The following is a 13928-nucleotide window of genomic DNA, read 5'->3' as shown; positions in this document are numbered from 1 at the left end:
GTGATACAGAAATTTCATAGTTATATTTTCTTTAAGATGAATTGTTAGAAGTAGCTTTTATAGAAATAAATTATTATTAAATATAGCATTTAAGTCTTTAAAACTTCTCGTATATCATCTTTCAGTTAACATTTACTTAATTGTGTTTTTTCCTTTAATGTCTAACAGAAGGCCTCCAACATCAAAAGCCAGCTGTAATTTTACAATACCTCTCATTGATTTTCTTCCTTCTGCCACATTTCCATGGTATTTATTTTTTAGTCATGCACTCATCCCACCCATTACTTTGGAAGGATAGAAGTATCAAGCAGAGACAAAAATTTCCAAATTTGGTACTTATAATCTCTAGTGCTTCTGAAGAGCTTCCCCTAGCAAAATCAACAAATAAAGAAAAGGGAAAAAACCCACTGTTCTATGTTTCTATTCTGCTTTATTTCTTTGAATAAGCATGGTTGCTTAATATGCAGGAGCTTCATGAGCTTGGGAATAACTTTTATTCTTCCTACTGTATCCTCCATGTTGTCCAAAGTTCTTCCATAATTTTATCCCTATATATTTGTTTATTATTTTAAACATGCCTTTTACATGAGGGGAAAGTATGATCTCAGGGGAAAAAAAAGTGATATCTTCAACTTAAATATTAGGACTTGTACCATATTGGTTAAACAGTTGTTGTATTGCCTTAGATGTAAAAATAGTGTGGCTTCAATGGTTATGAAAAGGTTTTAGTAAATAGAATACTTTGTCTGGAATTTTAGAGTGGAACATAACTTTTATTCTAAAGTACCAGTGTGTAGATGACTACTAGTCACCACTACAGGGAAATTTAGAAATTAGAAACTACCGAAACAATGTGTTTTTTAAAAAATGCATGGTGGTTAAAAGGTTTGAAAAGAAAATTCATTGTCATTAGTGTCCTAAATTCTTTGCAATATTTCATGGAAGAAATGGTTGAAAATTTGAATTAGAATTTTCTATATTCCCTATAATTATATGACTAAGGGAAAAGTGATATAAAGTATGATTTCGTGTTTACGTAAACAGTTTTTATAACAATTTCTCATTGGGACATTGGCAGCAAGGTAGGAGGCAACTCTATTCCATGGGAAAGTGGGCACTAGAAAGGGTTCTTTTTCTCTTGCAATGCTGAAATACAGGCTGATAAAAGATGAAGTGAACTTCCACTACTCTTACTGGGTTATTTTAAAAATAAATTGTGGTTTATGATTGGAAGTGACCTCTAAAGCTCAACTGGTCCAAATCCCCACACAGAAACAACTTGAGTCAGGTTGCTCAGAGCTGTGCCCAAGTGAGTTCTTTTAAAATCTCCCTGTATGGAGATTCTATAACCTCCATGGACAACTTATACCAATATTTCACTGTCATCATGGTGGTTTTTTTCCTTATCTCCAGTTCAAATTTTCCATGTTATAACTTGTGTCCATTGTCCCTTGTCCTGTTGTCCTTAGAGAGGAGTCTGGCTCTTTCTTCTCTTGCATTTATGTAGGTGAAGGCAGCAGTAAGATTTGCTAAGGCTGAATGCATATTCTCTTAACCTGTCATATGTCATGTGTCTCAACCTCCTTATCATCTGATGGCCTTCTGCAGGATATCACTGTTTTTTGTAGAGGGTATCCTAAAAATGGACACTGTATCCTAGACATTGTCTCTGAAGTACAGAATAGAGGGGAGGAATTACTTCTTTGACCTGCTGGCTACACTACGTCCTTTGTAACTCATTTCCCTGTCCTACTGGATGTTTGCTGTACGTTTTTCTGAGTTTTCCTTTTACCACAAATATACTTGTTCAAGTGCTTCTTGTTACCCCTCAAATTTCTCACTAGTTTCGACTCCAGGTGAAACCAGATTTGATTTTCCTAACTCCAAGTCTGCATGATCTTTGTTCATCATAGATAGTCCGTCTTTGCTTCCATCTTCTGTGTACTTCCTTTTGATGTTTGAGATCAGACAGGAATTTCGCATTCATCTTTGCTGTCCCTCTGCCATGCTTGCTTGACTTTGGAGAGGCTGACATGCTTTGAAGGGGTTGTCCAACTCCTTTGGCCCCCTTTGTCCTGTGTGGGAGGTTTTCATTCTATGGTATTATTATTAAAATTTTTGATCCATCTGTGATGGCACACAGATTCTTGAAAAGTAGATTAGCATGTCTCATCAGAATACACACATGCATACATACATACATATAAAATCTACATAAACACTCAACTTGTACAGAAGAAACATATTGTAGGCAAAACTGGAGTTTGCTAACCTCTAAGGTCTAAGAGATAACACAAATTTCAAGGAGAAAAATGGAAAAATTAAGAGATAAGTCAACTTTAAAACTGGTAAAAATCACTAATGAGATGTGTATTCTTTTCATATAGTAGTAAAGGAGAGTCACGCAAAAATCATACTTTCTGAAAGCTACTGATAGAAAACAACTTGTGGGTACAGATAAGGCAGTTTATTAAAGCAGAAGTCAGGTGAAAGCTTGTCCGCACAAAAGCAAAGCGAAAGATAACACGGTTTATTCTCTGCTTCCCGTGAGCGGTCATGGTCGGCCAGTCCTGAGAAGCAGGGCTTCAGCACATGCAATGGTTCCTCAGCAGGCAGCCATTGGAGACAATGAATTCCCGCCTTCCTGCTCCTTGCCTTAGCTTTTATATCTGAGCTGATGTCATATGGTCTGGAATATCCCTTTGGTCAGTTTGGGTCAGCTGGCCTACTTGGGTCCCATCCCAGGATTTTACCCTCAACTGAGGAAGGAATGTCACAGTGCTGATGCTGTGCCCAGCAATAGCCAAAACACCGGTGTGTTTTCAACACCCTTCTAGCTACCAATGCAAAGCACAGCACTGTGAGGGCTACTATCTGGAAATGAACTCCAGCTCAGCCAGACCCAGTACACAGGTACGGTGGGCAAAACATGAACCTCTTTTCCCGAGAAGATGCAATGGATAATTTTCTATATTCAAAGAAAAATGTTAGTCTTTATCAGCACAAGATGGAGTATAGCTCATAATTGCCAAAGTTCATTCCTGAGCAATGATTGGCTTTTTGTTTGATTGAATATGTATTTTCCTTCCTGGTAGTAATTTTGATGTTATAAGTGATCATATTGCATTTTTAAATGAGAAGAGGTTCTAAGTGACAACTATCTACAGGTTGTATAACTCCTCAGAAGGTCAACTTTTTTTTTTCCCCTAAATACCTTAAAAGCAAAGACTCAGTTTACCTGAAGCTTACCTGAAGCACTGTTCCTTTGTCAAATTCCTCATCCGTACTGTAGCAGTACTTCTGCACCACAGCTATTAAATACTGAAACTGTTATACTGGATCAAAGGAAGGCCAGCCTGGACCTATCATATTCTGAGTTCTGGTTGAGCCAGAACTGGTGCGAAGAAAGAGAAACCCCACTGCAGAAATGCAGAATTATTTGAAAATTTCTTCTCGTAGTTGCAAATTGACCAAAACTAAGAAACATAGGGTATCCATACTCCTAACTTTCCAACATACTCTTTCAAGGATTGACTTTTGTCTTTTGTTGTATTATGGTGTTGTATTATTAGAATGATTCAATGTGTTTTCAATAATATAATCTAATGATTACTCAGTCATTTGAATCTCCTTTACTTTTTTGGAACATTATTTGCTGAGTTCTGTGCATTAATTGTGCATTTATAAATCTTTACTATTTTTTAATTTTTTTCTTAGTTTCACTGACTGCCTTGCTGTTCTTTGCAACAGGAAGAACAGAAGCTCCCAGTTGATTTCACTTCATTATATACCATTCATTATGTCATATACTCCCAATATAATAATTTTTATTCATCATCAGTTTGAAATAATCAATCAGTTTTTCAGTTCCTCTGATTTTTTTTCTAAATCCTTAAGTAGTCTCACTGTTTCACTATCTCTGAACTCTTATTAATCCTGAAATTTCTTTTGAAGGAAAGTGATCATTACTTCCTACGATATTCCAGATGATTTTCATTACATATTTTCTCTGGTTTTCATTCTGTTCCGTGTTTTCTAAATTCCGACCTTCTGTTTACTGCTTAGACACAGCTCCCTAGTGAGCTTGGTTTTGCTCGTTTAGTAACACTCATTGCATTTCAGGTCAGGTGTTCATTCAGTTATTTCAGTAATGAGCAGGACACAGGTTATGGTTAAGATTTTGTCCTGTCCATTTTCTAGAATTTTTAAGGAAATTGAGTAGGAGAAGGATGTCCCTTTTTCTGAAAATTATGTGAAAGTCCATTATGAGATAAGCAGATTACATCCTACATCTAAAAGTATGTAGACCTCCTACATCTAAAAGTATGTTTATAGGTGAATTGGAATAGTCCTTTGCCATACAGACAAAACAAATTTCTGTTGGAAGCCAGGTCTTTACACAATTCATGCCATGGTTTTCAGTTTGGTGTATGTTGTATTATGGTGTTGTATTATGTATTACTTTTTGTAATCTTTCTCAAATAATGATTTTCTTTAGCACCTATTTTTATTGTCTTTGTTATTGTCCATAGAATCATGGATCAAAGCATGCCTACTATCTTTATTCTTTTGGGGAAAAGAAGAGCATATATATAAGGGTATGTGGATTTTGTGTTTGTATTTCTGAGAAAGACCTGAAACATGCCAGTAGTAAAACTACAGGTCTGTAACCTCATATTACTCTCAGCTGCTGCAATTTGTAAAATAAATAAGCAGAATAAATAATATAACTAAAATAAATAAATAAAATAAAAGCAATTTATTAGTTTTTAACTTCTATGTCATAGATATCTTTCCTGCAGTAATGAATGCAGACCATTGTTTACTATCTATATCAGCCTTGTCAGTGAAAAGTTCTCCAATAATACTTTTAAGTCAAAATAAACAGATTAATTCTTTTGTGGTCTGTGATCAAACCATCATGGATGGCTGTTTCTTTTCTTAGAGTTGGATATTGAATTCGAATAAGACACAAAGTGATCTAGGCTGAAGTACCTCTTTTATTAAAAAAGTATATTTGACTTGCGACCACTGCTTTAATCAGTATCTACCTAATAAACTGATAGGACTTTTATATTCTGATTACTTTCTATTTAAAAGTTTATTTTAAAAGTTTACTTATCTGTAAAGTATTGGAAAGCATCAGCAATGTCAATGTATTTTTTGCATATTTTCTTTGAGAGATCAAACTATAGCAATAAGCCACAGTGACATGGAACTTTATGGACCCAAAAAAAGAAACAAAACAAATTTGTATTCAGGAGACCTGAATACAAATTTTAAAATTGGAAGACATTTAGGAAAGAAATTACTAGGCACTATTACTCAGATACCCAACTAAATTAGAAGATTTAAATGTATTTTACTGTGGAGAAATATTGTCATAAACTCCCAATATGAGAATTCAGTAGAAAACAGAGATTTTTTTTTCTTACTCTTGATGTCTAATCTTTCTTAATTATATATCCAAATCCAATATACTAAACTTACAGTTGTAACACATGTACTCTTTGGTTTGGTTTTTTTTTTGCCACAACATTTTTGGACTGAACTCATAAGTTGCTAAAGAAAAAGAAGTTTTACTGAAGTGAGTAAGATTAATGTCTATGTATTTCAGGCTGTACCTTACAGCACAGTGTTTCACTAGATACACTGGGTAAAAGAGTTAAGTCATTGAAGATGTATAACAGCATTGCATAATTGGGCATTACATTCCTAGACTATGGAAAAACACAAGAGGCTTTCTTATAAATACATTCACTGAGAAAATGCAGCTGTGGTGGATCAGCAGAAATTGGATGTCTCAGTTTTAAAATGCAAAAAGGGCAAAAAAATAAAAACCACCCAAACAAGTCTCCTGATTTTGGCTTTTGATTCTAAAGCATTTGTCCTTTTCTAAGTCTTCTTTTTTCTTTTAAAAATCAGCCATCATGAAATTATCACGGAACTGGTTGGATTTCACCCAGGTAAAGCGTGCAATTTCTTCTACGTTCCATAATTGATATGATATAACATGAACAGCCTATTTAACATTCTACTGATATTCCATGAGTTTTCTGGGTGTAATTTAAAAATTCATTTTGGTAAAAAAATTTACATACCATACTTTAATTGTGAAAGCTGGAAATCTCAGCTAAAGTTGCCGTCCTGACACAGGTAGAAAAAAGTTTGTGGAATAATTTCTGAAAAGAGGAAAACTATCAAATGGATTGAAATGCAAATGAAGGAAATGCAGAGTAATAAGTAACGAGAGGATTAGTTAATGTGCTTGTTTCTTTAGAACGTTTTGAGTGAGGTACATTAATTAATTTGAAGGTATGAAGCTGCAACAGGGTTATAGGTCTAGGTTTAAGGCCGTATAATGGGTTACAAGTGGTACAACAATGCATATTGCTTTGTATTTCTGCATTCCATTTTTTATTTGACTGGAGAAAGTAACAGTAGATGAGGTTAACATTTAGAGAGAAGAGTAGAAAAGTTGTACATAAAAAATCCTGGAGAGTAAAAATGGACTAGTAGAAATTGAGAAATTGAGTTTGTAAGAAGTAGGAAATTTAAAACTGCATTTTATAGAGGAATGAAGAAAGAGAAAGTAGAGATAGATTCCTGGCAAAAGCCCACCCAGAAGAAAGGAGCTGAGGATAAAAGTGATCTGAGGTTTTCTAGGAATGGGTATAGGAATGACCTTTGACCTCTAAATCTTTTATTTTAGTATTTAAGTGGAATAGATCTAGGTTTAATACAGTTATTCTACTCAAGAATTTACTGGTTTGCTCTCAACCAACATAAATGAATATGCTAGTTATGTTCTGATCATTATATCGTTGTTTGTATCATTAGAATGTTGAGTGAAACAAGTGTTTACATGAAATCTCAGAATTTCTCAAATGAATTACAAAAAATATTTGAAGCTGCAGGAAATTTTTATTTATCAAAATCTAATGGCACTTTTTTAAGTAATCTTTGAAATTATTGATAAATACTGACAATATATTTACATAAGGCTAGTGATAAGTGAGAAAATTACCTACTCATCTGAGACAGTGCCTCTGCCAAAGGGAGAGGACTTACTCTTACATATATATACATTTATATGTATAATAAATGTGTGTGTAGAAATATAAATGTATTTTGTTTAGTCATTTTCCAATTAGTTATCTAAGCTATGTATTTTTCCTGTCTCAAAACATCTTTAATGTAAAATAGGAATACCTCTTAATAGCATCAAAATAAAATAACTCTGAGAAATGATTATATAAAAGTCTCACATCCTTATTTGGTCGATCTATTTCTATTGTGGCATTTGATTCATATCTGACACTAGTGACAAAAATATTTTTAATTTGATTACCTAGCTTCAGTTGCAGCAACAGGGACCAGACAAAGAAAAAAAAAATTGAATAACTTCAGTCCACACGTTTTGAAAAGTCTGTATTATTGAGGGGTGGTGATTGATGAGATATGAGAACTGATGAAATTCATACTCCAGATCACATTTTTTCCTCTCGTAAAATTTTTGGTCTAGGAAACTGAAATAATTACCCAGGAAGAATGTGACATTTTGGAGCATACTTTTATGGAAATTTCTAAATTATTTTTTATTTCTTTAACTCTGCTTCTGAATGTAATTTCTAATTGGGATTAAAGCTTCCCATTTATGGGAGAAGTTGGAAAACATTTCCGTATCAGCAAAGGTCGTCAACAACTAAGCATCATTAGCCAAACAGTATTTTGGATCAATGGTTGAGTATCTTGTATACAGAAAGGATATAAACTTTGAAAGCAGCCTCATTTGAATACAGTAAGCATGAAGAGTCGTCATGAAAATCGTGAAGTTTTTTTTTTTGGTTTTTTGGGTTTTTTATCAGATTATTCTTTTAGGGAAAATGTGTGCTCTGTCAGGTCAAGGAGAGGCAGAGCTTAAGCTTGATGAACGGCACCAGCGGAAGGGGCTGTTTCAAGTATTTTGCTGAGGTGCTGAGCACTGTGCTGTTTGAGATCTGCTATAATCTGGCTATTTCACTCTTTTCGTATGCAGCCTTGCTTTACATGGCTTTCACAACAGATGTAAAATTAGAGGTCCTTTGCATGTGCAATTTATTTGCATATGGACTGAAGCTACCCCTTGTGATATTCCTAAAGGACAGATTTGATTCCATTGATACTTCATTCCATTATGCAGGACCTCTGACACTGCCAGGATTGGCTCTTGGAGGGCATTTTGTAGCTAAAACTTTATGATCTCATGTTATAAAAGGGTCTTTCAGTGGGAAGGAAATAATTTCACATGGATATTCCTTGCTTTACCTGTGCTCTCTTTATTTAAAACTTTTGCTTAAAAGAACTTTGTGGAAGCACAGGTAAAATGTTACTGTTAAATCACAGCAAATTCCCGCTATAAATCTATCCAGTTTTCTGATAAGCCACTGAGACCAATATTCCAACTTCCGCAGTTCTAACACGCCTATGCCATGTGTACTGTGTAACAGCATCTTCAAAGACAATTGAACCAATGCAACTATATTCATGGCTCTGGGAATAGGGATTTGAGGCTTCCAAAGTCTGCAGTTGCTTGTTGGCAATATTACTTGTGTTGGGAATGTTAGTTTTAGTTAGCGACTAGAAACAATTGTTGTTAAAGTAAAACATCATTCTTATGGGTGAAGTAGGCTTTTTTGCCTCACTACAAACGTCAGTATTTCCCACAGACTGGAAATACACTCAATCCTGAGAAAATTTGTTAACTCCATTCAAGTTCCCATTTCAGTCTCCCCAAATTCGTTACATCAGGATTCTTCTCCAACCAATGCAAATATCCTCGAATCCCCTCTCATTAGTTTTGTCAAACATTCTTTTATTTTGAAGCCTCATATAAGATATGTTAGGAAACAATATCCATTCCTGATGAAACTTGATAAAACTTCTTTCTTACCTCTAGTAATTGAAAAATTTGTAGCAGAGTTGAATTGATAGCAGCAACTGCGCAATGCTTACAGAAAAGTTCAGTGAAGTTTGTATGGTTCATTTCATTCCCTAACAGGCAATGTGTCCCACGCTTTGACTCTTCATGAGAGAAAAGATTATAGCATTTAAACTTTAATTTTTCTGTCATTTTCCCTCAAGTGAAGAAATTACTTTAATAATCTACCACTGCTCTACTTTTCCTGGATCTATTTGAATTTTAAGGGATAGTGTAATTGCCCGTTCATACACTGTTCACAATTTTTCATCATGCAGTTAGAGTTCCTTTATAATGAAGCAAAACGTTAATACATGTGAATAGAGACGGGTGCTCACAGAACACTTTTTCTACTCTGAAAAATGTTTGGTGATAACGCAGGCTATAGAAAATGTATCAGATATGTCCTTTAGCAAGTACAATTGACTTATACCAGTATTACAAGGCATGTTATTCACTTGTGTTTATAACAATTTCTTTTTATTATCTAAACAATTAAAACAGGGATTAAGTTATTTTAAGAAAACTGTTCAGTTTTAAGTTCATCTGTTTCTGTTTGGAATAGAACACAGATGCACTGTAATGTGATCAAGCACAACAAATGCTGCTCTATGTTTTGTGGGTGGCAGAACTTTACAATCCAGGTATATTTACCATTATACTTTTTATGCCATGGAAGTAGAAGAAAAGTTTCAGAGTCAAAGTTTAAAACTTTCAGTTAGCTTTTTATAACCAAAACTTTATTTATATTTAAGAGTATTCTAACTATGTCTTTCACATAACTCTTATCTTTGGTTCTGTCTGTCTTGAATACTTCTGTGAAATCCTGGAGTGTTACACTGTGGCATTAGAACTAGCTTTAATTCACTTCATAAATAATCAAAACTGTTTCATTCTTGTACTATTAAGCTGTACCTAGAGAGTACTATCACAAAGAAAAAATGAAATTTTTTCTTTGGAAAATACTGTGATTAGAAGTTCATTTTTTTCTTCATTCTCCTCTTTTCTCCTATTCCAAACCTTTCAACAGTTCTTCAGTCTTGAAGAAAACACAAGAAGTTCCACCTCAGCATGAGGAAGAACTTCATTACGTTGAGGGTGACAGAGCACTGGAACAGGCTGCTCAGAAAGTTCACGGAGTGTCCCTCTCTGGAGACATTCCAAACCCACCTGGCCATGTTCCTGTGTAACCTGCTCTAGGAGACCCTGCCTTGGCAACGGAGTTGGACTCCCCGGGTCCCTTCCAGCCCCAACCATTCTGTGATTCTGTGAATCTGTATCAATTAAGACAATCAATATCTCTTGCCAGGGTTAATATCTGTTACATATTAGGTATTTGATACTGAGTAATATTTCCTTTTTTCTGGCTCAACTATTGAAGGTCGAAATAAAATTATGTCACATATCTGTGCATTAAAATTACTGTGTTTGCCCCTAGTGCTGCGTTCCTGCACACCAAAGACATGCTTCAAATACAGGCTTCTGTACAGGGAGTTATGTCCCTTCCCAAAAGTCCTTTGATGAACAAGAAGATCAATACAGTAATGTTTCAAAATCTCTTTGCCCTTCACATTTGTTAAAATTTCTTTATGCAACAAACTACAATTATCACTAAGTGGAATAGAATTTCCTTTCAGTTTCTATTAACTCAGGAGTGTATCATCACTGTTGGAAAAACAAAGACATGAAGAACTGCATAACTCTCAAACTCAGGAGAGGTGATTGATGCCTGCCATTTGAACAATGACCTTACAACATGCTTTAGTTTTCGTTCAGCCCTAAATTGGTCAGGCAGTTGGACTATATGGTCATCATAGGTCCCTTCCACTGGAATAGTCTTCCCTTCCCTTCCCTTCCCTTCCCTTCCTTTCCCTTCCCTTCCCCTCTGCTATTCTAAAGGAAAGAATGTATAAAAAGGACAAAAATATACTTCACAGTCTTCACTATTATGTCACAACAGTTCCGTGGTTAAGGTTGTCTGCCAGATCTCATAGATAAGTTTCTTGGCAATTTTTAGCTCAAGAAAAAAAATCACATAATATCCTTCATATAAGTTTTAAAGAGTTAATGTAAAGAAATAATTGGCTATTTCATGATTCAAAATCACTCCTATTTTATGACACTTATTGCAGTGGTCCTTCATGATCTTTTTTTATAACCATATTTTGTCCTTTTTAGTAAAATGTCCATTCTTCATATGTAGATGATCAAAGAACTTCATGAGTTGCTACAATATGAAATAATGGATAATAAAATTTCTGGTACTAAAAATGTAATCCCATGGGTTTATGCATGACAGCTATGCTAGAAGAGCATTATTTGAGTTGTTGCTTTAAGAACTTGAAAGTCCGGAAGTATCTGACTTACAGCTGCCTGAACAACTCAAATTCCGATCATTTGCACTTTCTTTCTTTGCATTTAATGTAAGGTTTAAAGTCTGAAAAACAGTGTTGAATGCAGTGGTGCAGATATACAAAGGGAGACTTTAACACTGTGCAGACAATTGAATGCAGTGTTTTTTGAGATGTTGACTTTTCAATCTAATGATTTTCTGAAATGAGTTTAATATTTTTAAAACTAAATTCATAGGATTGTGAGTTTGTTTTCTTTTTTTTTTTTTAAGGAAAGAGGTATAATGAATAATTTCTTTTCTAAGGAAGTATAACTTTACATGTCCTTAGCATTTATTGCACCCTTAAGTCTTCAGTAACATGTTACAAATAGTGGCAGGAGGAGTGTCTAATACAGGTTTGTTTCATCTCCTCCACAACACTTTCTTTGATATTTCCAAAGTATGTCTTTTGTGGCAGCTTTTTCCCAGACTAAGAAAGTACATATTCAACTAGATTGGCACTAAACTAAAATTTGTACATTGCAAATAAGAGAAAGGTGTTTATGATATTCAGTGATTTTTATACCTTTGCTAAAGCTTGAGTTTTTCATCGCGAATGAAAAGCACTTTTCCAACCTGAGTGAGTTCCCTTGCCAAATTATAGAATCATAGAATAGTTTGGGTTGGAAGGGACCTTTTAAGGTCACCTAGTCCAACCCACTCTGCAGTGAGCAGGGACATCTTCAACTAGATCAGGTTGCTCAGAGCTCCATCCAGCCTCACCTTAAATGTTTCTAGGGATTGGGCATCCACCGCCTCTCCGGTGGATGAGTTCCAGTGTCTCGCAACCTGTTCCAGTGTCTCGCCTCCCTCATCATAAATAATTTCTCCCTTACATCTAGTCTTACTCTACTTTAAAACCATTACCCTTTCTCCTATTGCTACAGGCCCTGCAAAAGAAGTTCATCCCTGTCTTTCTTTTAAGTCCCTCTTAGGTACTGGAATGCCACAATGAGGTCTCCTCAGAGCCTTCTCTCTGGGATGAACAACCCCAGCTCTCTCAGACTGTCTTTGTAGGAGAGGTGCTCCAGCCCTCTGATCATATTGGTAGCCCTTCTCTGGACCTGCTGCACCATGTCGATGTATTTCTGTGCTGAGGACCCCAGAGCTGGATACAGTCAGTATTCCAGATGGGGTCTCAGGAGAACAGAGTAGAGGGGCAGAATGACCTCCCTTGACCTCCTGGCCACAAAAAAGTCATGTATGACGCAGTCAGTGCTTTTTCCTGCCTGTATGGTCTTTGATACAATATTCTGAGTTGAGTGTTATGAGGCAAGAAAATGTTAGTCAATTACTATTCATCAGTGATCATGTTCATTAGAGATCAGAGTGTATTTCCTGAACAAACCAGCCTTGCAAAATTATATTTATGGAAAAATTCAATTGATCTTCAGGAATCATACTTGCAGAAGTGTGTAAACACATCAGTTGTTATCCTTTTCATATGTCAGCTTCAAGAAGAAGGCCATTGCTCATGCAGAGTGATTTTAGAACCTGTTATCACTCAAATAGATAAATACTGCAGATGATAATGATACCCTCTCTATATATAGTTATGTGTGTATATCTAAAATTACCACTAATATTTGTTTACTAAGTAAATAAATATAAGTAACTGATTAAACAATTATATAATTTTGAAATGTTAAAGCTGTGTACATTTTCAAACACCATTATATTATTCATCTTATAAACAGGAGATTTGCAGTTCAGACCATGGAAAGTAAAAGGAAGTCTGGAGTGGCAGAGGCAAAGAGAAGTCTTTTATGGGGTGAAGATTACAACAGACTCCCCATTTCCTAATGTTAGAGAACATGCACTTCTATTCTGTTATTTGTATTTGTTCTTAATCTATCCCTTTCAAAGTTGATGCAGGCCTAAACTAAGAACACAATGATTAGCCACATTACAAGGCTAAAATAACACTAGGAAGGCCAAGTAAAATCTTGAAAACTGACTGAATCAGTACAGCAGATGATTTTTATAGAACTTAGAGATTAACCCTAAAGTAAATCAGTTTGACCATATCATGGATGAAAACAGAGAAGGCAAAATATCGTGATTTTCTAAAAAATAGATCATTAGGCTAGCTGTATGTTTTTCTAATTGAAATTATGCGATTTCATTAGTCTAGAACTGTAAAAGATGAAAGAGTATATTGATCATGGGATATTCTCAGTGATTTTAAATAATTCTTCGTAGTTGGTGTAGCAACTTGAATTGTGTGAAATCAGACAGTGATTAGGAGTACTAAATTTTGTGTCACCTGCAGATTTTTCACTGACTGGTGCTTAGCCTCACATGTAAGTTGTCTGTCTCATTGCCTGCCTAGAACTGTATGAGTGTTTAACTGACTGCCCTTGCTGTTCTCTTATTCTGTTTCTTCTGTCGTCCCACTAATGAACAACAATTACTCAAGTTCAAACAGGAAGAGAGAGATGACATCTTCTGTACTGAGGTCATTGCAAAAGCAGTTTTTATTCTGTAGTGCAAAATTCTGTACTAACAGAAGTAATCCAAACAAACTCCATTGGAGAATTTCCTTAGGACTGTCTCATCAGGCAATGGAAAATTAAA

General features: G+C 35.1%; 1 protein-coding gene across 4 annotated transcripts in view; it reads left to right on the top strand.

Moving 5' to 3' along the window:
- Nucleotides 1-13928, top strand: part of PACRG (PARK2 coregulated) — a 227030-nt gene that overhangs the window by 85580 nt on the left and 127522 nt on the right. Inside the window, exon 4 of one of the 4 annotated variants that reach the window (XM_017813706.1) lies at nucleotides 4533-4685. The exons of the other annotated variants lie outside the window; for them this stretch is intronic. Coding sequence (XP_017669195.1) covers nucleotides 4533-4670 — 138 coding nt within the window. The 3' untranslated portion in view covers nucleotides 4671-4685. Of the gene's footprint in view, nucleotides 1-4532; nucleotides 4686-13928 lie in introns of those variants that run through there. 4 annotated transcript variants of the gene reach the window in all.

This window comes from Lepidothrix coronata, unplaced genomic scaffold (assembly GCF_001604755.1).
Source record: "Lepidothrix coronata isolate B3197 unplaced genomic scaffold, Lepidothrix_coronata-1.0 Scaffold42, whole genome shotgun sequence".
Classification (NCBI taxonomy): domain Eukaryota; kingdom Metazoa; phylum Chordata; class Aves; order Passeriformes; family Pipridae; genus Lepidothrix; species Lepidothrix coronata.
Note: the sequence above shows the minus strand (reverse complement) of the source record. Positions and strands in the feature narration are given on the sequence as shown.